The sequence below is a fragment of the Ambystoma mexicanum genome, chromosome 6p (assembly GCF_040938575.1).
Source record: "Ambystoma mexicanum isolate Mex_15411 chromosome 6p, UKY_AmexF1_1, whole genome shotgun sequence".
In the NCBI taxonomy this organism is placed as follows: domain Eukaryota; kingdom Metazoa; phylum Chordata; class Amphibia; order Caudata; family Ambystomatidae; genus Ambystoma; species Ambystoma mexicanum.
Window position 1 is genome coordinate 357,686,775 of NC_090935.1, and position 25,786 is coordinate 357,712,560.

At 44.7% G+C, this 25,786-nt stretch overlaps 1 protein-coding gene across 1 annotated transcript in view; it reads right to left on the bottom strand.

Annotated features, from left to right (window-relative positions):
- The window catches only part of LMBRD2 (LMBR1 domain containing 2), a 1,998,085-nt gene that overhangs the window by 97,840 nt on the left and 1,874,459 nt on the right, over positions 1–25,786 (bottom strand). Inside the window, exon 17 of the mRNA XM_069627129.1 lies at positions 21,347–21,476. Coding sequence (XP_069483230.1) covers positions 21,347–21,476 — 130 coding nt within the window. The remainder of the gene's footprint in view (positions 1–21,346; positions 21,477–25,786) is intronic.

Sequence of the window (25,786 nt, forward strand, 5' to 3'; positions counted from 1 at the left end):
TCTGGTTCGTGAACACCTGGTTGCTTTCCTATCCTTGTTTCTTGAACAGTATCTCGATGTGCTCCAGGTTAGTGTCAGTTTGCGGTTGTACTATTCTTTACTGAAATATATTGCCTAGTGCTAATCCTTAGGTTTACTTCCAGGTTGCCAGTTCTTGTGAGAATTCACCAGACATCCAATAGAGAGGCGTCATCCCGGTGCCGATCCAGTCCTCTTCTGATCTCCTTCTTCTGGACAATATACTCATTGGTGTTTCTGGTTTTCTGCCTCACAACAAGGGAATATTACCTTGAGGAATTCTACGACTACACTACGTGAGCAACGCCGTGAATGTCCTAACAGTTTAGGACCCTCAAAAAGCATGATGGTACCCCTTGGGCGACCTGGGTGTGTAAATGTTTGAAAAACTTAGATGGTTGGTTTAAGGGTTACAAAGTAAACTCTTATGAAGGTTTGAGGAATCTTGTAATGTTGGAGTCTATTTTTGATGTCTGCTCCCCTGAGCTTGGAGAGCATTTGGCTGATTCAAAGGAGATCGATCCTAAAAAGTTAGCTAAGGCTGCTGACTTGTGGGTTGCCAACAGGGCTACTCACAAGGATTCTGGGGCAACTCAGAAGAAGGATGAGGGAAAGCAGCCAAAGAAAGACAACAGAGAGAATTCAAATAATTCCACTCCAAAAGAGGGCCACAAACATAGCCAGGGTAAGCCACAAGGGAAACCGAATCAGGCTAGTGTACTGACTAGATCTGCCAACACCTTCTTACTTGAAGTCACGAGATTCAAACTTACCACGGCGGGCGGATCCAGCTTCCCAGTTAGAGCTGCACAATCTTGGAACACACTCCCACTTGACCTTAGACGCCCTCTACCTTACACTAGATTTAGATCCAATGCCATCAAATGGCTGCACAACAACGATTTGTAACTCCTGTTAAGACAATACTCTTCTGCATTTACCTATTTTGATCCTACATGTACTGCCTCACCTGTATCATCTGTTGTAAGTTACCACTGTTTTTTTTTTTGTAATAGCCTGTGTCAGGCTTTGTAACCAAGCTTTGAGTCTACTTGTACTGTTGCGCCCAGATGCCCACGGGCTTGGAGCGCATTACCAAATAAATAAACAAACAAACAAACCAACCATCTGGTCCCAAACCAGATGGAGGTCAGAACAAACCTCCATTCAATAGAGCATTTGGGAAATGCTTTGTTTGTGGGTCAACTGACCATGTGAAAGGAGATGTAACGCTCACCTGATTCCCACGGAAGCGCAGGTCTGGCTTCGAGTGCTGGTACTTCTTCAATGGTGAAGCGCAGGACTCTGAAGATGGACAGGAAGGGCCCCTCTACTCTGGCTTCTCTGGCTCGCAGGAATATTCCCCTGTGCGTGAAAAGGGAGTATTACCTACTGACTGAGTTATGCTCAAGCCCCCCACTCTCTTCCAACCCTTCACGATACCCTTCCACGATTCCCCGTGAAGTCTCACCTTAGGGTCAGGAAGGATGAGCTCTCCATCCTGCTTCTGATGCAGGGGCACGTTGAAACCCAGTTACTTCACTGGATTGAGGATTTATGGGAGTTCAGGTAAGCTTGACTATTCAGCTAAGGCGCTGTAAAAGTTCTGCTGCAAGTTCAAAAGTCCAAGCTTTATAATAATGTTCATTGTCTTGTTGCAGCAAGCGCTAATGCTTATGTCTTTTTCCCCTTAGGGGCCGGGGTTCGGAATGCCGGAGATATGGCGCCGACCCGAAGTGAAACGTGCAGTTCCAGTAAATGACAGGTAAGTTCTGGATGAGCGCTCGGGTAATGTCTTTGCATTCGCTCATTCAATGTCTTTGTCTTTTTCCCCATAGGGGCCGGGGTCCGGAAAATGCCTGGAAGCGGCAAGACCCGAAATGAAATGGGAATTACCCAACAGGTAAGTCTTAGAAGGAAACTGAGCTTTTCCTATTCCTTTCCTTCTCTCACCTTGTTCTTGTCTTTTTCTCTCTAGGCTCTGGGAAGTGGCTGCGGATCCGGATGATCGCTGCTGAAGATGGAGGCGTCCAGGATAGGTGAGTGAAATGCAGCGCTGCAGCGATCGTAGCGAAATGCTTTTAAAAATGATGTCTTCCTTTTCAGGATCGTCGGTGTGATGTCTCCATGGTGCTGATTTAGCAGGTAAGGTCTTTTGTCTCCCTTTGCAGGTGACCCAGGATACTGACAGGCGTGGCTGAGATCCAGATGCAGGAGCTGACACGGTGAGCGTCTAGCTGCGAGGAGCAGAACAAAGCGAAGCATGAGTTGCTGATCGGGGTGTGGTTTAAATAGCTTTGGAAGAAGTTCCAAGTGTGTATCCTTCCACCGATCAGGTATGTATCCTTCCCTGACCACACCCGGGTGGAAAGTAGTCCCACAGGTAAAGTAGTTCCATTCAGGCCTCAAGAGGGCCTGGATGTAGCAGCATGGTCTGCATCAGGTAAGTGCACATTAAAACACTTGAACACATGTCTAGTTTTATGAGCCTGGCGCCTAAGGCGCCAGGACAGGGGTCCAACATGAGCCTGGCGCCTAAGGCGCCAGGACTGCGTCCAAAGGGCCCCAGCTTGGGCCCGCTGGCACTCCCCTGGGGAAAATGATGCCTGCCTCTGGGGCTGCTGGGTCGTACCTGGCTCCTTGGAGGTAGGCATCATGACAGGAGATCCCAGATGTAAGGGTAAACCTTCAGGGATCCACACTGTCTCCTTAGCCTTCTCCCAGGTGGATGAAGTACCTATAGCCAGTGGAAACTTTCAATTACTAGCTGATAAGCCCATGAGAGTCTCAGCTCGTGTTCTAGTGTCCTTGGGTCTTTGGGAACAACAGAACTTAGATGTCTATAACTCAATCCCAGATAATACTAAAGATTATTACAAAGATAGTGTTCTTGTGAATGGTCAGGAAACCCCTGCCATCAGAGACACTGGAGCCAGCATAACTGTGGTTGATGAATGTTTTTTCAAGGTGGAGGATGTTGCTAAGGCACCCAAACACCTAACCAAGTTAGCTGGAGGCCCTGTGCAAATGGTTCCCCAGCTACCAGCTCTCATCCAGTGTAATAACATGACTGTCAGAATACCTGTAAGTATGCAAATTAACGTACCTGGGAGTGTCCTGCTGGGTAATGACCTTAAAACTCTTGGAGTTGTGTCTAGTACCCCCACACCCCCCCCCCCCAGCAGAAGGAAGCAGGAGCTCCCAAGGTCTGCAAGCGAGAGAACCTTGAGAGGCTCTCATGGGTACATGATAGAGGAAACTATCATCCCAAGTCCACAGGACTTAATTACTGCTATTGCAGGCCAGAAAGAGACAAAGGGGAAACCCAAGTCTGCCAGCAAGAAACCAGGAAGCACTCCTGTGCCCAGAAGGACATCTCCAAGACTGTCCAATGTCACTTCAGTGACTCCTCCACCAGCAAAGGCTGAGATTGAGGTTCAAACCTGTATGGTTCAACTAGATACTGAGGAATCAGATCTAGAAGAAGATCTTACTCTGGTTGGAGATCTTGACCCTGTTGACCATCCTGAGCTGCAGTCTATACTGGCAGAAGGTGGACCCAACAAGGCAGATTTCAGCAGAGGACAAAGAGTGTCCTACTCTTGAAGGTCTTCGCCTACAGGCAGCTTCTCAGCTCAATGGGACTGAGCCTGGGAAGTATAGTTTGCACTGGGAATATGGTCTCTTCTACAGTGAACGGACTGAGTCAACCCCTGGAGACTGCAAAAGACTTGTAGTACCTCTAGTGAACCGACTCCAGTTTCTGCAGTTAGCCCACAGGATACCTTTGGCTGGTCACTTAAGTTTTAAGAAGACCAAGGAAAGGCTCTCACTTTACTTCTACTGGCCTAAGATGGGTTCAAAAGTAGACAAATTCTGCAGGAGCTGCCACACTTGACAAACTTCTGGCAAAAGTGGAGCCAAGAATGTGGCACCCCTGGTGCCTCTCCCAGTGGTCGGAGTTCCTTTTGAGAGGGTCGGGATTGACATTGTTGGTCCTCTTGACCCTCCCACATCTTCAGGCAACAGGTTTATCCTGGTTGTAGTGGACCATGCCACTAGGTATCCTTAGGCCATACCTATGAGCACTGTTACGGCTCCGGCTGTGGCTAAGATCCTACTTGGTATTTTTACCAGAGTAGGTTTTCCTAAGGAGATGATATCTGAGAGGGGATCAAATTGTATGTCCCACTACATGCAAGCCATGTGGAAAACCTGTGGAGTCACCTACAAGTTCACTACTGCCTACCACCCTCAAACCAATGGGCTGGTAGAGAGGTTTAACAGAACTATGAAGAGCATGATAGGTGCTTTAGAAGAACCCCTTAAAAGAAAGTGGGACCTTCTACTGCCATGCCTTCTCTTTGCATATAGAGAAGTCCCTCAGGAGGGAGTAGGTTACAGTCCCTTCGAACATCTCTATGTGTCAGGATTGGCCGCAAACACTCATTACCCTTTTTGTCACCCGGCAGAATCCCTTCCAAACACACATCACGTTCAGATTCCCGCTACATCCACAACTGCTTCAGAACGCATACAGCATCATTGCCATGGCGATTGTGGCGTCTCCTCCACAAGCGTAAAGCTATCACGTTACGTAGGGGAGGAGTGAAGCGGAAGCGAGACTGCGCTCACCCGTTATAATCTCTTCCGGGTTGCCGCACTCGTTGCTTCTGATTTTGTATCAAGGCTATTGTTGTTCGTACCTTTGCTCTTGCTCTTGACCCCCTCTTGCCCTCCTTGTCTAATTGCTCTCCCCCTGGCACTCGACTCCGGACTGCTCCTCTGACCTGTATTGCATTGCGGATTTGTCTTACCTTCTTTTGCTCACATGTTGCTGACTCCGAACTGCCCATCAATCTGCTTATTCTCTAGATACTACCTATTTACTTGCACGCTGCTTGACCCCGGACCGTCCAACAACCTGCTCCTCTTTCTGGATATTACCTATATTGCTCGCACGCTGCTGACCCCGGACCGTCCAACGGCCTGCCTTCTCTTCTCGGACATCATCTGCATCCGTCACACGCCATCGACTGGGGAACAGCTGCCAATCCGCCAAAGCTGGTTGGGTGGCCGTGCTTCCTTTGCCTCTACTACTGCCTAGAGCGAACCTACACCATCCCACTTCTAACACGCCTGGACTAGAGACTGTGATCATTGGCGCATAAGCCGTTAGGTGTCCTCGTTTTGTCGGGATAGTACCCTGGACTAGAGATTACTTCCGCTTGGCGTCCTCTTACCGGCGAGGTGTTAGGGTTAGGTTGGATGGTGTACGAGTTCCTCAGTAGTGTTTTCACCATAGACCACACTGGTAAGTGTGCTACACTTAATCTCCTCGTTTCTTGTTGGTTCCGTTATTCATGTTCAAGTCATTGTTCTTGGGAGACTACATTGTTCTGAACTCAGGTCTTTCCATTTAGGCAGTCATTGGTTTTGGAGTCTCCAACCCGAGGGTGACAACGGTGTCTGAACTTGCCAACTACGGATGCAGTGATCTCCATCTTTCGGCTAACTGATCCCTTTGTAGTTTGATTAGAAATACAAAGGGGTACATTGGTAGGAAGAACTCTACAGCAACGCTTCCAGTTCTTCTACCAGATTATCCTCAGGACCAGCAGCCTGACACAATGGTCATCCAGTCTGGCCCTGATTAAGGAGGGGTTGGAGAGTGCTCCTTCCCCCAAGCCAGTCAGAGTGACTATGTGATACGTCTCAGGAGGAGAATGTCACACATGATGGCAGAGGCAAGTGATAACTTGAAGGCTGGTCAAGCATTGGTATGACCAGAAGGCTAACATGGTTGAGTTCACTCAATACCAGCTTGTTCTTTTTTTTTTTATTTGTATTTAGTTCAATTACAAAGAAACGTTACTTTGTAGAACCTTTACAAAATCAGTTACAAAAAGGATATTTACATTTCAATTAACATTTACATTCATATTAGGGTATTGTGTCATACACTATATATCCTCCAAGTCTTAAAATTTAAGCAATTCTTTTTCGATATGCTTACACAGACTGACTAATTCAAATATGATCGGTTTGTGGGTGCCTTGCATCATGCGTGTCCACAGAAATTGCAAGCAATCTACAAAATCTGTGTTCACAAATTTCGAGAACTGATTAGTCCGCATTGCACTAAAATGTGGACATTCTAGTATAAGATGTTTCATTGTCTCAATCGGTTCTTTGCACAATGGAAAGCGACACTTCATTACCATAGGTTTCCCAGTTTTAGCCCAATTTGCAATACGTTCTCTTGTGTAGTATAGATCTAACCTGTACCTAATATAGGCTTCTCGGGTATGGTTGCATGGAAATAAAACCATGTGGTCATATCGGGGTATACGTCGTTTTAGGAACGCACCATACTCCCTGTACATATGATATGTTGATATATTATCAATTGTGTTCCTCCAATCTTGTTCAAAGAGTTTCTTTTTGGCAAAAGCAGGGCATTGATATACGTCTTCTATGCTAAGGAGTTCAAGATATGTTGCATGTTACTATTATATTCATTAAAGGAAGCAAAAGAGGAAGATTTCAGCATGCTATTCAAATCACCGTACAAGGAGTTTTTGGGTGCAAAATGAATCTTAACGTAGGCTGATATTTGACGCCATTTCCAGCGTGTTGAAAGTGCAACCAACCCGAGCTTGTGATGTATCACTGCGTTTGGTATATTTAAGGGAAGGTGCATGGCAGATTTTATCAGTGATCCTTGCGTGCTGTTCAAAATTGCAGTAGCATCTTTTAAGCACATGTCAATGGAATATAGGATGACCGATTCAATTTTTAATGTCAGAAAGTCAATCAATGGGGTTAGTGAAAATTTGCAGTATTTTGCGTAGATCATTTTTAGTTGAGATAGTAAAGGGCGTGACTTATTTTTGATTAAGTCAGTCCAAGCTTTTAATGAGTTTTGATCTGTCAGGTTATAGCCGAGATATATCGCACTGCAGGTACATGTGATTTGAGTTTTCATAATTTCCCATTTGTATCCCTTACTATTTTGTTTGTATCAAATTTTAGAATAGCCGTTTTTGCAGGGTTTTGTTGTGAGATTATGAGCAACTGCTAAGTCTTGAAAAAGCTAAATCAGTTTGCAATCCAGCAGGCGTAGGATCAAAGACTATGATGTCGTCTGCAAATGCAATCCATTTAAGTCTTAAAGCACCAACTTTGACTGAGAATAAATTACTGTGATCCCATTCCTTACCAAGATCAGAAAGGTAAAGATTAAAGAAAGTTGCAGCTAAATTGCACCCTTGTTTCAGACCAATCGATGAGGTGATGGGATCAGTTGTTCTACCGTCTGCCGACATTTTTATTTTGTACGAGGTGTTAGTATGTAATTGAATAAACCAATATAGCAATACTGTAGGAATTCCCATTGATCTCAATTTATTCCATAATAGGTTTCGTACAACTTTATCAAAAGCTGATGTCATGTCTACCATAGCCATATATACTGCTTGAGAGTTCTTGCCTTTTGTGCTCGCGACAAGATGGGACATGACAGCAGCATTAAGCGAGGTACTCATTCCTTTCCTAAAACCTGTTTGGTATTTAGAATAAAGGTTGTTCTCTTCAATATGTTTTTCAGGGTCATGTAGGAGAAGAATGGCAAATAGTTTTGCATCTGTGTCAATCAATGAGATAGGTCTATAGTTCTGTGGAAGAGCAGGATCGCCCTTTTTGAATAGAGGGACAATGTTCGCTGTAGTCCATGAGGAAGGAATTTGACCAGTACTGATAATTGAATCAAGTTTAGGTTTTTTATCCAAAACTCAGGATCAGCTTTATAGAGGCAGGGAGGAATCCCATCGGGGCCTGCTGATTTAGAATAAGATGTTTTCGCGATTGCCCATTTGAAATCATCATGAGTCCATTTCAATCGGGCAATCCTGCTATAACACAATTGTACATTAGGCACAGATTCAAATCTTACAGGGATGCGAAATTTAGCTGATATGTAGTCAAACCATACCCGTTCAGATATACAAGAGAGGGTAATCGGGGGAGTTCTTTTATCATCCTTTTTGATCGTGCGCCATATAGTTCTAGTGTCATGAATAGATATGGCTCTTATTAGATAGCAATTCTCTCTGTTGTATTTCAATATGCGAGCGTGTTTCAGGTTCCTCTTGTATTCTTTAAGAATTCATGCCTGAGTGAACCTGAAGTGGGTTGCTCCCAAGCCCGATATTTTAAGTTATCTTATTGCTTTATTTTTTTTACATTTCAGGATCTTACAGGTGGAGTCAAATGGATGGGGATGAGCACTCTCCGTATACTTTTTACTGAATATAGATAGGGCATTCTTTATCACATCAGAATAACCATTTCTCCTTAATAATTCAGGCGTTTTGTCAAAAAGTTGAGATGACTGAATTTGTTGGGATACATAGTTAACAAATTGCTGACATAGACTTTTATTCCATTTTATGGAAATTAAGGGACGGTCAATCTCTACTAAGGAGAGTGTGGGATCTATAACCAAAGGTCTGCTTTCCCATTTCAAAATGCAATTTAAGCGTGCATGGTCACTGGTTAGGATACGGCTACAGTGCGTAGATAGTGTAATAGTAGATAGAGTTCGAGTAACAAAAATGAAGTCAATTGTCGAAGATTTGGATCCACGGGACCATGTAATATCTGACTTCACCTCATTACTTAGAACTATGTCCATATCCCAATTTTCCAGTAGCTCCCTGAATTGTGAGCCCCTTCCCCGGGAAAGATAAGAGGGCTTATCTTGTTGACATTCACTCAGTTCTCTACAGTCGCAATTGAAGTCGCCGCCAATGATAATTTCTAGTGGTTGGTATTTGCTGGATATGTACTCTAAACATTCATCTAATTCATCAAGCATCGTTTCAATCAAAGATGTGGCAGGGTTCCAGTATAGGGAGATAATTAAGATTGAAGGAATCATTTTTGACAAAACATTCTGTACAAGTACACCCAATAGGTTTGCAGATTCCCATACCCACTTTGACTGGAGATTGACCGAGTTATTTATAGCAATTACCAAGCCACCACTAGGCCGGCCTAACAGAGGTCTCGTTGCAACCTTGCAATACGTGGTAAACCCTGGGATGGTAAATTTGGTCAGTTTCATGGTCTCCTGTAATATGAGAATAGTTGGTTGTTTTTCGGGAGTAAGAGAAGCATTCCATCCAATGAAGTTAGCATAACCACAGGTATTCCATTAAAGTATTTTATGTGAACTGTGTTGTGCAAGCTATGAGGTGGTCGATGACATTTTAGATCTTAGAAAAGCAGTGAGCATTGGTTCGAGCCAAGGGATATTCTTCGTTGTGGCTATGTGCGCTAGGAGTGTGTAAGTCGCCATCAATGCTACCCTTGGTTTGTTGAGCACTAATTACGCATGCTGCTTTTGCAGAGATAGCTAGGTCATTATAGGCAAGGAAATCATTGGCTTGCGATTCTAGTTCGTGTGTGGTTAGATTTAGCCCATGTTTTTTAATCTCTTCCCGATTAAACCATCTCAATTTCAATATTGTTTCAGAGCTCAGGTAGCATACTGCTCTACAGTTGTCATTCTGTGAAATCGGGACTCTAAGGATGTCTTCGGATTTAACCATTCTGAGTTGAGGTATGCGAGAGAAGAGTGACAAGATAAAAGATCGATTAATCCTCTTCCCTGCAGTCGACTCCCTGTTGCCTTCGAGGCCCACGAGATGGAGTTTATTCACGACTTCAGGTGAGCTCTCGTGGTATTTCAATTCGCTTTGACAAAAAGGGGGTGATTCATTATTCAAGGTCTGGAATGCAGATGTGGATGTTGTTTTACTCGAGGTTTCATCGTACAGGTCGTTGGTATGTATGGCTTTTCTCAAGATGTCTAGGATTTCATGTGGGACTTTCACTGAGCTTTTTGGTTTGATGCAAGGAGTAAGTACAGCTTCTTCCTGGGGCTTCATCGACACCACTGTCTGAAGCGACTTCATGAGTGCTTCAATGTTACGTGTACCTTTCTCTATAGCTTTCTTAAAGGTGTCAAGGGAGTCCTGACGACTATTCATCAGATCATTGGCGTGGATTTTAGGAGCTTCTCTGCTCAAAGCGGGACCGTGTATGGATATGCGAGCGGGAGCAAAGATGGTTTTTTCTCCCACTTTGTGGGTGATAGTATCACTTTTTGATTAAGTTGTACAATATCCAACACCTTGTCAGATACCATCAATTTTCCGTTCCTGATGATACGCTCTGTCAGTTTATCCCTTTGTTGGTTCTGAACTGTCTCTAACACAAACTTTTCCTTTGCCATTTATCATATTTGAAAACTTATTACTATTAGTTGTATTTTTCACAACCGGGATCTCTGCATGGCTTGGAGGCTCAGTGCAAACGGCACTATAGGATTTTCTTAGATCAGATTGTCTAGGATGATTACTGATTGAATCATTGTTGGGAGTCTGTTGTTCAATTATGATATCCTTTCTGGTTGTACAGCTTCTTCCAGAGATTGGGAAGTAGCTGTTTAAATTGGATTTCAAATGTAAAAGTGGTGTTGCTTCAGTCATATTGAGAGCAGATCTTTTTTTCGGAATTTGTTCAATCGCTCTTTTTTTAGATGGGAGTTTGGACTTAATGGAAGGAGTTGGGATTAATGCTTCCTGGCTTTCTTTTGGAAGTTGTTGTAGATCAATACTCACTTCATCAGAGATTGCTGTCACCATTTCATGTTCGGCAGTCTGAGAATATTCAGATCTCGGTTGAATAGTATTATTAGCAGAGTCTATGTCAGCATTTTTCTCCATGAGTTCTTTTCTCCTCTTAACATTCCTTTTCATTGCTCTGAGGTGCAATTTTTTTGCACGACGAGACATAAACATGAATTTCTTTGTAGAGCTAGAGGATTCAGGTTCTTTCATCTGTTGCTCGTCCAGAGCTCTCAACAAAGTAGAGGGACTGTCTGGGCAGTCGGCGATCGGGACTAATTTGGTCAGTTGGGAAGAGATAGAAGAATTAATTGCTTCAATTAAGATTTTAAGTTCTTTTAATTCAGATGTACAATTACAAGATGGGGGAAGGGAGGAACTGTTTAAAGGTAATGGGGGGGTCAGTGATGCCTCATGCCCGCTTTGAGTAGTTTTTTCAAAGAGGTCCCGAGCAGGTTGGAGTTGGTTGTTGTTAATGGCACGTAAGGTGTCTGCAGCGAAAATAAAGCCTTCTATCTTGTCCATTTTGGAACATAGGTGATGTAAAGGGCCTTTTATCTCTTTCAATTCAAGATGGGTGAGATCATGCCCCTTATCTAATAAATCAAGTATTTTGATAATTACAGGAAAGGTATGTGGAGAGCGCGTATCGTTCTCACCAGCATCAGTTGGACCATCCAGTGGATCAAGTTGAAAAGGTCTTATGGGGATATTTACAATGTCAGGTGAATATGACATGCGTGGGGGTGGTAATTCAGCTTTCCTATTAGGAAGACTCCCACTTTCGGGATAAAGTATAGGATCTAGATCACCGAGTGATTGTACGGAGGTCCTCTGAGACAGTTTAGGAGGACCATATAAGCGAGGAGTTAATGTGCCTATGGCACGAGAGACTTGATCATCAAGGGCAGCCATGTTTTTGATAAGGAGGCCATGTTGCTCATTAGTAGAACGAATAGGAAGAGACCTGTCTAAGAGTTCCTGAGAGGTCATAGATTGAGAATTCTTAATATTGTTTATGTCGTGAATATGAGTGGGGCAAAAAATAGGTGAAGAACTTGTTTCGCTAGTGTGTATCATGACTGCAAGTGGAGACAAATTTGAGCAATTTTTAACATCCCTACTGGATCCTGAAGGCAATGCATCTAAAGCAGCAGGTTCAATATATGCCGTGCGGCCAGGACAAACCAGTAAATCAATGCTAGAAGATGTAAGTGTCATGGACCCTAAGTCATTGCATTTGCTCACTAAACCTGCAGCCATCAATAGTATAGATGGATGTCGTATCAGCTTCTACAAGTCGAAACACAGATCAACTTTTATGGTAATGCTAAATCACTGAGAGTCAAATAATTAGTAGTAAGCAATTGTTAATCAGCTAGGGGCCACGTTTACACTATGATGGAACACCAGTGTGGCAAAAGTAAAAGAGAAAGTCCTAATCGGGCGTTATGTAATACAGATGTTATATGTAAGCTTGTTAAAATTTAATCTTACCAAGTACCGTAACTTAGATCCAGCTTAGAGTGACCGAACATCAATCAAATTCTTTTTGTCAATTTTGGCAAAATAGCAAACAGCCAACAGCCAACAGTACTTCTTTGTACTTCCGTGTGCGGGCGCGAGTGCGCTGCACACTGTGTATTTGAAAGAGGGAGGGGGCGGAGCCTGGGGCGTGGTAGAAAGGGGAAACCGAATCAGAAAGTAGACTGAAAAAAAAAAATGAAAGGAAACACTGTTACTATCAGGTGTTTTAAGATTAGCTACGAGCGTTCACGCTAGACGCGAAGGTGCTAGTGCTGTGCTAAACGTAAATGTCCCAAAAGTCCACAGTAAGCAATATTTACTCTGAAATTGAAGGTCAGGCAAACGCTGTGGGCTCGGCGAAGACGTCCGCTCTCCTGCCGGCTCGCTGGGCGGTAGATGGAAATCCGCTAATTTTGAAGGCAGAAAATGTCCGGAGAGGTCGCCTTCAACAGCCAACAGTACTTTTTTGTACTTCCGTGTGCGCGTGCGAGTGCGCTGCACACAGTGTATTTGAAAGAGGGAGGGGGGCGGAGCCTGGGGCGTGGTAGAAAGGGGAAACCCAATCAGAAAGTAGATCCGAAATTGAACGTCAGGCAAACGCTGTGGGCTCGGCGAAGACGTCCGCTCTCCTGCCGGCTCGCTAGGTGGTAGATGGAAATCCGCTAATTTCAAAGGCATAAAATGTCCAGAGAGGTCGCCTTCAACAGCCAACAGTACTTCTTTGTACTTCCGTGTACTACCAGCTTGTTCTTGTTATGGTCCCCACAAGGCAGAGGGCCTTGCAGGACAAATGTATAGGACCCTTCAAAGTTGTGGGTAAACTTGGAGAGGTAAACTATCTGGTGGACTTAGGCAATCCTAAGGAGGCTCCTAGAGTCTTTCACACCAACCGTTTAAAGGCTTATGTCTCTCACTTGACAAAGGAGCAATGCTCTTAGCTTCAGCTCAGGAGGAGGAGGAGAGTGAACATCTGCCTGACCTCCTCAGAGGCGTACCTTTAGATGAGCAAGTGGAAGGAGTTAATCTCTCTTCCAGTTTCACATCTGACCAGCAGGATGAGTGCAAGTTACTGTTAAATCAGTTTGCCTCCCTGTTCTCACTCTCACCAGGCTTGACCCCTTGGGGCCAGCATGATATACTCACTGGTGACTGTCTGACATTCTGTACCCCCTGCTTTTGACAGGCAAACAATGTAAGAACCCATATAAGGAATGAGGTAAACAAGATGATTGATCTTGGGGTTACAGAGCCCTCTACTAGCCCATGGTCTAGCCCAGTTGTGCTTGTACCAAAGGCAGGATCCAAAGAATTGAGATTCTGCGTGGACTATAGAGCTCTGAATGAAGTCACTAAGACTGATGCCCATCCTTTGCCTAGGACAGATGAGCTGGTGGACAAACTTGGTGCAGCAAAGTATGTCAGCACAACTGACCTAACGTCAGGCTATTGGCAACCCTACATGGAAAGAACATATTCAACACCTAGGATATGTATTGCAGGCTCTGGAACAGGCCCATCTGACCATAAAGGCAAGTAAATGTCAAATTGGTCAGAGTACGGTGGTCTACCTTGGACATGAGGTAGGAGGAGGTGAAATAAGGCCATTGCCTGGCAAAGTACAAGCTGTACAAAACCGGGCCACCCCTACTACTCAAACCCAAGTGAGAGCCTTCCTGTAACGCTCACCTGGTTCCCACAGAGGCACGGCGTCGAAGGCGCAGAACTCTGAAGATGGACAGGAAGGGCCCCTCTATTCTGGCTTCCCTGGCTCGTTGGATACCCTCCTGTGCGTGAAAAGGGAGTATTACCAACTGTGGAACAATGCTCAAGCCTCCCACTCCCTTCCAACCCTCCACGATACCTCCTCCACGATTCCCCGTGAAGCCTCACCTTAGGGTTTGGAAGGATGAGCTCTCCATCCTGCTTCTGATGCAGGGGCGCGTTGAAACCCAGTTACTTCACTGGATTGAGGATTGATGGGAGTTCAGGTAAGCTTGACTGTTCAGGTAAGGCGCTGTAAAAGTTCTGTTCAAAAGTTCAAGCTTAATAATAATGTTCGTTGTCTAATTGCAGCAAGCGCTAATGCTTATGTCTTTTTCCCCTTAGGGGCCGGGGTTCGGAGTGCCGGAGATATGGCGCCGACCCGAAGTGAAACAGCTCTGGATGAGCGCTCAGGTAATGTCTTTGCATTCGCTCATTCAATGTCTTAGTCTTTTTTCCCCATAGGGGCCGGGGTCCGGAGATGCCAGGAAGCGGCAGGACCCGAAATGCAGTGGGAATAATCCAACAGGTAAGACTTAAAAGGAAACTGAGCTTTCCTTATTCCTTTTCTCCCTCTCACCTTTGTTCTTGTCTTTTTTCCTCTAGGCGCCGGGGCGTAGCCGAATCCGGAAGATCGCTGCTGAAGATGGAAGCGCCTTGCAAAGGTGAGTAAAATGCAGAGCTGCAGCGATCGAAACGAAATGCCTTTAAAATTATGTCTTCCTTTTCAGGGCTGTTGGAGAAAGGACTCCGGGATGCAGATTTAGCAGGTAAGGGCTTTTCTTCTCCTATTCTCTTCCTTTCTCCCCTTGCAGGTGTTCCAGGGTGCTGGCAGGCGTGGCTGAAGTCAGGATGCAGGAGCTGACACGGTGAGCGTCCAGCTGCTAGGTGCAGAACAACGCGAAGCATGTGTGGCTGTTCGGGTGGGGTTTAAATAGCCTTGGAAGAAGTTCCTGGTATGTATCCTTCCACCAATCAGGTATGTATCCTTCCCCGACCACACCCGGGTGGTGAAGTAGTCCTACAGGTTAAGTAGTCCCATTTAGGCCTCAAGAGGGCCTGGATGAAGCAGCAAGGTCTGCATCAGGTAAGTGTGCACCCAAGCACTTAAACACATATCCTCTTCTATGAGCCTGGCGCCTAAGGCGCCAGGACTGGGGTCCGCTATGAGCCTGGCGCCTAAGGCGCCAGGACTGAGTCCAAAGGGCCCCGACTTGGGCCCGCTGAGACTTCCCTGGGGAAAATGATGTCTGCCTCTGGTGTTGCTGGGCCCGGCCTGGCTCCTTAGAGGTAGGCATCATGACACTTCCTAGGTCTCACTGGGTATTACAAAAACTTCATTGAGAACTATGGGACCATAGCTTCTCCCTTGAATGTCATCTCCTCTTCCAAATTTCCTAAAAAGGTCAGGTGCTATGAGGAGTGCAATCAAGCCTTTGAAGGTCTTAAGAAAGCCCTTTGTCAAGCTCCAGTCCTAAGAGCTCCTGACTATCACCAACCCTTCATTGTACAAACTGATGCTTCTAATGTAGGTATAGATGCAGTCCTTAGTCAACTGGAAGAGAAAGGTAGGGAACACCCCATTTGTGTCATCAGCAGGAAATTAAAGGATCCTGAGACAAGGTGGGCAACAATAGAACATGCATGTTTTGCTATTGTGTGGTCACCGAAGAGGTTTAGGCCATACTTGTATGGTTCTACCTTCACTATTCAGACTGACCACCAACCCTTGAGATGGCTGATGTAAATGAAAGGGGAAAACCCAAAATTACTCAGATGGTCAAGCTGCCTGCAAGGGTTTGATGTTTCCATTGAGCACAGAGCAGGAAGTCACCACCAAAATGCTGATGGTCTCTCTCTAGGATTTTTATAACCGACTAGAGGTATGAGATCCATCCAGGAGTGGATTAAATCCTCCTGTCCCTTAGTCTGGGGGGGCGAGTGTTAGGGAGAATTCTCATTCTACGGCTAATTTCTCTTACCTAGCGAGTCCCTCAGCAGCTTTGCTGGATTTCTGTGGGTTATTTTTTCCACTTGGTAAGAGTGTGAGTTTTTCCCCCACTCTTACCTGTGTTTTGCCATGTGTATTTCATCTGTTTTTGTGATTGTGGACTTTGGAGTACACCACTTCAGTAGCCCCACACTTTTGCGTGTTACACAGCACCTTCAGTGCAGTGACACAGAGTTGTCGTTTCGACTTCCACCGACTCCATTTCTGGGGCCGACTACTGTCCGCCAGAAAAGGGGTAAAGTTGCCATTAACTTTACTTAGTCATTTAACCACAGATCCAGTACACCCCATCTTATATGGACTATTGGAAAAGGTTAATTCTTAGCCCTTTTTATCTGTACCTCTTGGAGCATTGTTTCACTCCCGTTACATTAAGACTTGGCTGGTGGCAGTGGTATCTACCCTAATTTTCCTACCGCGATTATATTACATAACGTGGTTATATTTTAGGCTATTTTAGTAGCCTCAAACTTTAAACCCGCTAGCCCAAATACTTTTTATTTCGGCTCTCATTGGGTTTAATCGCCATTTCGTTTTGTCAACCTCCTTCTTGGGTCTTTCTTTCCGCGGCAAACCAGGCTTGCCTCCTTTGTCCGCCAACCTTTGGCGGGCCTCCTTTGGCATCTGGATGTCTAGGTGGACTGAATGTGAGGGAGGGGTGTAGTCACCCCCTGCAGAGGGTCTCATTGGAGACCCAAGTCGCACTTTGTATTGATTGGCTGAGGTGGTTGCCTGGGCTGGACAACCCCCCTGCTGGGTGAGTGACAGCCAGGCTGTGTGAATGGGGGATTTTGGCATAAAAGGCAGGACTCTTGAGCTAGAAGGCAGAGTCGTCTCTGGAACTACAAGGAACCAAAGAGAAGTGGAGAAGAAGATGGCTGCTGAAACCCCAAGTCCCGGTGAAGCCCTGCTGCAGTCCCGAGCTATCTACCCCTTCAACGACTAAGAGAAGATCCAGTCCGGAGTCTTCTTCCCTGGAGCCTGGTGGGATCAACCAGCTTGTCTTTTCTTCAGTCAGAGAATCCTCTCATGGGTCGAAATCACTGCTGTGCTGTAGTGGTCCAGATAGCCATCAGAAGAGCCCTCTCCTGATTTAAAGGAGCGTACCTTTTATTCGTCGTTGTCTTTCTCGCTGCTGCTGGCCTCATCCCTGGGTAGTGCAGATCGCTCCAGACATCGTCCTTGTCCCCACGACTAAAGCCGCAGGAACCGTGAGTCTGCAGGAACTACCAGGAACAACTGCCGTGGCACCAGTGTTTCTCCAACTGAATAAGGTACTGTGCACACTTGGTCTTTCTCTCCGTCTGACCAGCCGGAATCTGGGAGAACCCTTTTCCTCCACGAAGATTTGTTCTTTCTTCCCACCTTCTTATAACTTTTCCTTCCATTTGACAATCTTTATGAACTCTTGGCATCTCGAATCTTGAACTGTTCAATGTGTGATCTTCGGCAACTGAGCATCTGCTCCATTGACACTGGCGCAGGCCTATTAACTTTAATCTGTATCTTTGAACTTGTCCTCGATTCTCCTTGCCTTGAAAAACTATTGCCTTTGATTTTTATTCACTTTTCCCTTGGTTTAAATTCTTAAGTACAAAGTGTGGTTTAACTTCGTGAGCATTTCTATCTGTGGGTACGTGTTAGTATCGCAACACTGGACTGTCAAATCCTTATGTACTTACCTTGAATTACTGGCACAAGTGGAATTGGTTGTGTGTGGTGTATTTTATGTGTGGTTTCCAATCTATAGAAGTGAAGTGTTTTATAACAGATGGTTTAAAAATAAATGTACTTATATTTTTTACCTGAAACCTCGAGTCAGTGTTTGCTTGAGTCACAGTAATTGTGGTCCTTTGTGTAATCTCTGCTACTTCTCATATACTCTTGAGATAAACCTGGCTGCTCCGCTACTGCTACCACTTTAACATAGTAGTACAGGCTTGTACCAAAGGTGAACTTGTATTACCACTTGAAGTCTTAATTGTGTGTAGTGGTCCCTAAGGGCACTGCACAGGATTCGGTCTAACACTTGGCACGATGAGTTGGGGGTTGAGATTCCACCAGAGGCATGTAAGGACCTGTGGAGGGGGTTGAAAGGACCAACTATGAGTGTCCAGTATGCAGAAAGAGGGTTCAGATTCTTGGCTAAAGGGTACCTCACACCAGATCGGATGTGATATATAGGGTGTGGGAGTGGAAGTGGTAAAACCAAGAGAGATTGTGGGGGCATGGAACCTACCTGCATATATGGAGGCGCTGCCCTAACCTTACATGATCCTGGTTGGATGTGGTGAACACTCTGCATTACATAGAGGGACCATCGCTCCCGCTGGAGCTATGTCTGTTAGGAGCCTTCAAAGGGAGAGTAAACATTGGGCACAGTTTCAAAATCTCCTTAGTATGCTCTATGCTTCCCATAGCAAAGGCCACAATGGCATCTTTTTGGAGATCTCCGAGGCTACGTACGGTGGTGTTAGGGAGAATTCTCTGTAAAGGCTAATTTCCCAAACCTAGTGAGTCCCCCAGCAGCTTTGCTGGATTTTTGGGGTTTATTTTTTTTCTCCTGCTAAGAGTGAGACTCTTTTACTGCCACTCTTAGATATGATCTGATGTGTTCCTTTGTCTTTCCATGTGTTTTATGGGCTATGGGGTCTTTTACTAAATTGGGTTTCATGTGTTTTTGATGTGGGTTACACAGCACCCTCCGTGCCGTAACCCAGGGGTGTCGTAGCAACCCCCAAACATAGACTCCATACCCTGGGACTGACTACTGTCCCCCAGGCCATGTAAAGTCACCATTGGCTTTACTAGTCCCAAATTATGAACAGAAACCAGTACAAACCATCATATTGTGGACATAATGGTGGGGAAATTTGATTGCCCCGGGGTCTGTTGTTCGAGGGGGCACGTTTCCGTCCCCCCTGATCGAGTTTTGGCTGGTGGCAGTGGATACTACTTTTTATATTCGACCGCGAATATATCTCTATGTGATTTTCCCATTGTTCGAGGCTACCAACTTTAATTATTTAATTCCTATAGCCTCGAACATACCAACCGGTGAATTAATATTAAATAAATAAACCGGCGGTATGTTCAAGGCTATAGGAATTAAATAATTAAAGTTGGTAACCTCGAACAATGGGAAAATCCCATAGAGATATATTTGGGGTCGAATATAAAAAGTAGTATCCACTGCCACCAGCCAAAACTCGATTCTAAAATGGTGTTTGTGTTCTCTTCTGTGACTCCAACCCAAGTCGAGCCCTTTCTTCCACTTTTTGGCGGGCTTCTCCACAGAAGCCTCCAAAAGTGGTGCCACTCTGTCTGGGTACCACAGGGGGTGTGGGAAGGGGTTTAGGCACCCTGGACTGAGTTGCCTTGGCAACTCAAGTCGCACTCTTGTGTGATTGGCCCAAGTGGTGAGCCGGCCGGCTCACCACTTAGCATGTTTGATTGACAGCTAGGCTGAATGAATGGGGGTTTGCTGCATAAAAGCAGGGCTTTGGGGACTGGAACTTCAGAAGTCGCCACAGGACCTAAGAATCCGAGGAGGGAGAAGCTGAGCCGACCTGCAACGACGACACCACCGGTGGAGCCCTGCTGAACCGTCTCACCACTTTTCCCGATGACAGAGGAGATCTCCAGTCCGGAGAGTCTTCTTCCTTTTACTGGTGGGGATAACCAGTTTTGCCTTCTTTTCACCTTCCTGGAGCATCTCGTGGCTGCCTTGCCCGTGCCAAGCACCCTGGCAACTAGAATACCACGGTTTACCACTACCGCAAATAGAAGGGTAGTACCTTTTAACCGAAGAACTCTGCGGCTGGTTTCTTCCCTGGCAGTGCAACGACCTTCATCTTTCCTCCATGGCGAGACCTCCTCTTCCTCTGGACGAAACACCTATTTGCACCCGCTGCCAGGAACAACTGCCCCCACTGGAGCTTCCTTCCCACTTAAGGTACTGTGTCCCGCCTGGGTTCCCTTGCGACAGATCGTTCGGGGTGACAGTAAAACCTCGACTTTCAAACCTGGGCTGTCCTGGGGCAACCTAGCTAACTTTTCCTGGCTTTTATTTCATTCTTTGTGTGCGAACTATCTACAAGACTCTTTAGCCATAACCCCACTGTGTGCACCTGGACCCCTTCTGCTTGCTCTCTCCAAGAATGGGCCTTGCAATTGACTTCCTTGCTCTCCAGTAGAACTCTGCCTATCCTGCCTTACTGTGGTTCTTTGAAAAGTATTGAAATGTGTGTGCTTCTATAACTCTGCTTTTTTTTCCCTCCCTTTTTAATAACTTATTAGAGTGCCATCTTAGGTTAAGCGCACACATCAGTCTGAAAATAAGTGGTGGTTCTCATCAAGACTTGTCTAATAAGTAATTAGGGTTGTATATATATGATAGTGACTGTGTGCTGAATTTACTTACCTCTTTGTGCTAGTGTCATCTACAAGTTGTCTTTAAATAAATAATTATATACTTTTACACCAAAGCTCTGGTCAGTGTTTGCTTTTGCTACTGTATCTCTGTACCTATTGTGTATACTCTATATACTGCCCAACTCTTCTTGAGGGAAGTCTGACTGCTGAGCCACAGCTACCAAGTGAATCTGTGTGGTACAGACTGCTACCAAGTGGGTTTACTGCCAAACACCTGTAGTATTAAGTCTTTTGCAGTGGTCCCTAAGGGAACTGCACAGGTTTCTGCCTAACAGGTGGATGACTGGTGGTCACAGATGTGGTCGATTGTTGCGGCAGAGAAGATGATATACTTCTCGGGCATGAGGAGCAGGCCTTGTTTCAGTGGGGGGGGGGGAGTTCTTAAAATAAGCATGTGGCCACACTCCACATGTCCGGCTAGGCTGCAGACTATGGTACTGCTTGAATGCTCCTAGGAAATGTTGGTGGCCCTATGGTGGAACTGTTGGGACTCAAATTCCTATTATTATTCTTTAACCTCTTTTCCCATGTAGGTGTGTGCAAGATGGTTGATGCCTCCTAGGTGTGATGTTTGTTTTTACAACAAAAGTTTCTGGATTGTGTCTTCTGATTCTCTTTGCATAGTCTCCCTCTTGCATGGGAATTCAAGTTATCTGTAACAAGAGCATGCTCTTTCTTTGTCTTTCAATCTATAAATGCTAATAAAAAGATTTCAATTTAAAAAATAAATACATTATACATAACTTTCCCAAGGTCATCCCAAAGGATGACAAAAGTATAGGAGCATGGATATAACTATCCATTTTGTGAGTAAATCCATTAGGCTTGATTCATAAAGTAAATTCTTAATGTACTTCATTAAAAATGCATTTGTTTCAGTTATAACTCAATCAAATCTCACCTTTCAGATTCTGATTCAAGTGGATCATCTGTAAAGGTGTCTGCATTAAAGTCAAGGGGTTCTGCATCTTGGAGCAGCTCAATGCGATCTCTTTCAGGCCGGTTATTTGATCTTGTGTATTTAGATGACACTAAAAAAGAAGAATCCAATCAGCCTTTACATTCCTTTCAGAGGACAATATATTTCAGCATTGTGTAGTATAGTAACTTGCAAGAAAAGGCAGACAGTGATTATACTAAACCGATAGTGAATTGCAGTGTATTGAGTATTGTTGGGAGGTGTTGTTAGTTTTGGGAAAAGAGGACTATGGGCAAGGAGTGAAAGGGTCTCTTATAGTGATAATTTACACTTACTCCTGTCCCTTTTGCTCCATAGCCATTGCAGTCTAGCCAAGCATGTGTTACTCTGGGAGCAGAACTAGATAAGGAACTCAAACAAACATGTTCTTGAGAACAGACTATCCGACACTGAAATCCAAAAATTAATGTTTGCAACACTGTAAATTGCTTAAAAAAACAAGATCTCTCTGAAAATTGACCAAGACCACCTTAGCAGGAACCAGGTGAACAGAGTCCTAAAGGCGACATCAACCACTGAACTTTCCAACCATCAGCAATACAGGAAATAATGCAAGGGGAATTGATATTTGTGGTCCTCTGCTTGCCTTTGTTAGGGCACCGCTATCATACATATGTAGAGCGCAGCTTCTTCCCGAAACATTGGTGAAGCTCGACAGCCTTGCAAACACCCACGATATGCTATAAGCAATAAAATAAAATATTGACATATCTTCTTCCATATAGGAATTTGGGAAGAAACAAACAGATATCTGGGCTGATCTGAAACTCCGATTTTATGTTCATAAGGAAAGAAAGTTTGGGTACTGAGAACCACCATGTGAAGGGCTCCTCAGCTGAGAGAGCCCACAGTTCACATCTCCACCTGGCAGATGGCAAAAACCGGAAGTTTTAAACCATTCTAATACACCCACTCAAGAGGACTGTGTTAGACCTCAGAAGGCCTTTGCTAAAAAATTGCTATGTGCTCAAGACAAAATCAGGAGAGAACTACAGAACCAAAATCTAGGTTTAGACCCATCCATCTCAGGGAATGCTGAAATAAGTCATACGACTGATCACACACCACCCAAGAATGAAGAGTTGAAATCAACCCACATAGGATTTAAATTTCCTGAGATCTCAGTCACCGAGATTGAAGGTATTATGAGAGCTATGAACCCGACCAGCTGTCCGGGGGACCTCATCCCTTCAAAGATAATCTTGGACCATTTGAACATTTTTGCAACTTATGTGGATTCGTCAATGCCTCATTTAGGTACAGCACTGTTCCGCAGGCCATTAAAACAGTGGCTGTTACACCCCTTCTAAAAAAGACAGACTTAAATCCTAAAGTCGCTATAAATTTCCAGGCTAATACAAATACCTTTTTCTTCCTTAAATTGGTCGAGAAGGTAGCTACAACCCACCTTCAACTCCACATTGAAAATACAGGTTGGTTACATGAAAGACAATCAGGCTTCCGTTGTTTTCATGGCACTGGGAGCGCCTTCCTTGGGGGACTTTCAAACCCACATGTTGACTTTAGTGGAGAAAAGTAGATCTGGCCTGTTGATATTGTTAGATCTCAGCGCGGCTTTCGAGCTTCTAGATCACAAGATATTATTGAAGAGACTAGTAGACACTGGCGGACTCGCTGCCGAGACGATAAAATGGGTCAAATCCTTTCTGGAGGGCCGAAGATCCAGGGTACATTGGGGAGACGCGTCCTCCGAAGTGGAAACCATTACGTGTGGTGTCCCTCAGGGAGCATGTCTGTCGCCTCTGCTTTTTAACATTTATATAGTCCCTCTATGTAGAGAATTGGAAAGGCTGGGATTTTTCTTCACAAATTATGCTGCAACTTCCAGTTGTCAATGGAGCTATCAGGAGGCCATCAGGAAGATCAGTACAAATTAAATGAGGTTTACCGAGTCATAAAAAAACTGGATGACCACAAACTGGTTATGCCTAAACGCTGATAAAACGGAATTTATGATATATGGGTTCAAGAAGTCTAGAGAGACCTTAGCTCCTACCTTCTCCATCTTCTTGGTTGAGGACAGCCATATAGAAGTGGTTGATAAGGTGAAGACCCTGGGTGCATACCTGGAGGCCTCTTTGGATGCAGGGGCGCAAGTGGATGCCATTGAAAAAAAAGAACGCTCAATACTACTTGTGAGTATTGAGACAGTTGGCTCCATTAATTTCTAAAAATAACCGAGCCAAACTAGTAAAGGCCGTTATTTTGCCACGTCTGGATTATTGCAATGCCCTGCTGGGGGGTGCCAGTACAGAAGATATTCTCAGACTGCAAAAAATCCAGAATACATCTGTTCGTATATTTTATAGCATGAAAAGATACAAACCTACCTCTCTTGCCAGAAAGGAGCTACACTGGCTGCCTATATCAGCCAGGATTTCCTTCAAAACACTGACCGTGTCACAAATGCATCTATGGGACAGCTCCCAGCTACCTACAGGACAAGATCACTATATATCAGCCCACTAAAAACCTTCAATCCACCTCCGCCCAGTTCTTGCAGGTGGCAACGACTAAGCGAGCACGTGGAAATGGACGCTCCTTCCCAGTGCTCGTGTCAAAGGCATGGAATAACCTACCTCTGGCGCTCAGAGAAGAGACCAATCACTTGGGCTTTTAGAAAGCACTTGAAAACGATACTTTTCACCTAATCTTCGGCCATCCTCAATGTCCTTTTTCTGCTTGTGAAGGAGCACTTAGATGCCTTAGGGCTTTGGCGCTATAGAAATGTTATAACATAACATAACAGAAGAAACTGCTGTCAGGCCCACTTCAGGACTCTAACTCATGTGCCCAAAGGGTTTAGGTTCCAAGACAGCATTCACATGCCACATAGAAAGCAGGAATTTTATACGAGGAAAGACATTATGTAGGGCTTCAAAATATCTCAACCAATGGACTAGCCAGGGAAAAAGGCAAAATCCTCGTTTTTGTAGGCCCTATTTGCCACGAGTTAGGAGTTGTAGGATTCAATGTGCACGCCAAATGTGGGAAGAGCTGAGTTTAAAGAAGGAAGCTTAACGCAAGAGCTTACAACAGTTTCACTCCCTTCTCAAGGGCCAGAGATAATATATGGTACATTTATTCTTGTTTTGTTCTAATATCAAATTCCTCTTTGCTGCCATGATCATTTCTGAACTATCTTAAAATAGGGCCAACTATTTTAATCACAGGCTCTCAGCTCAGGGGTTGTAGGGAGGGGCCCTAAAATGAACCAATGTTGGGCAATTAAGGGGCTATTAGAATTACAGAGCAGTTACGAGTTGATTGGAGTTTGAAGATCACATTTGGAAAACAAGAGCAAAAAGTGCACAGGCAGTCGTGCTACCAGGAAAGATGAAGCATGTCTCATTGCAAAACTGTTCCTTACCCCATGTATGAAGCATTGCCAAGTGGTGGGCTCTGGTGCAAACAGGTTACATTGAGGGACCCCTTTGGGTTCAATATTTCATACAGCAACACATGATTAAGTTCCTGTTCGAGTGATGCACGAGTAAGAGAGCTCGACGTATTTATACCGATGTCCAAGACATTGGCATGTTGCATCACATTCAGGACGATGTTGTAGGGTTCCATTTCTAATTGAGGGATAGCACATGCAGGGTGAGATATATGGTGCCCCCATATACTTGTTCGTTTGAAACACTGCATCAGTGCTGTAAGCGTACACCAAGACTGAGATTCCTGCCATGCAGGAGAAATGGCCGAAGCACTATGTTTATTATTTTAATTCTAGCACCTTGAAGTGAGACTAGTGGTCATCAATGTTTGGGTTTACAGACTCTTAAGCTGCCCATTGTAGCACTCCATCTATTCAAAAGTAGTCAGTGGTAATTGAGACCATCAGTTCAGTTCTGGGGTAAAATGGGGATTCCGCCTCAAATTATTCTCATCCAGAACCAACAATTCCATGTCACAAAGGTCTTCACATGGGATGCTTGCATGACACAGAGTCTAGGTTGATCCCAAGACTCCACAAGATATAGCTGCAACTTCCTCATCATGTACAGGGACCTTCATACAGGACTACAGCCCATAAATCCTCTGGAAGAACGGGGTCAGCATCACTCTGTGACATGAACTGAAGCAGCAAAGTCTGTGGAACTCTCCCTGGTGCATCAAATAAGTACTCTTACATTTAATATTAAAAAAAATAAAAAAAATGAGTGTAATTTCTGTTGGAACATCTGGAGAGCAGAGGATGCTTCTATGGAGACGATACCCAAATAAGCCAGTCATCCAGGTAGGCATAAAGGTGTCTTACTTACCACCCTTGATCAGAGTATATATTCACCTTGCTCGTATTACTGAAATGACAACTGAAAGTGCTTCTGTTTAAGA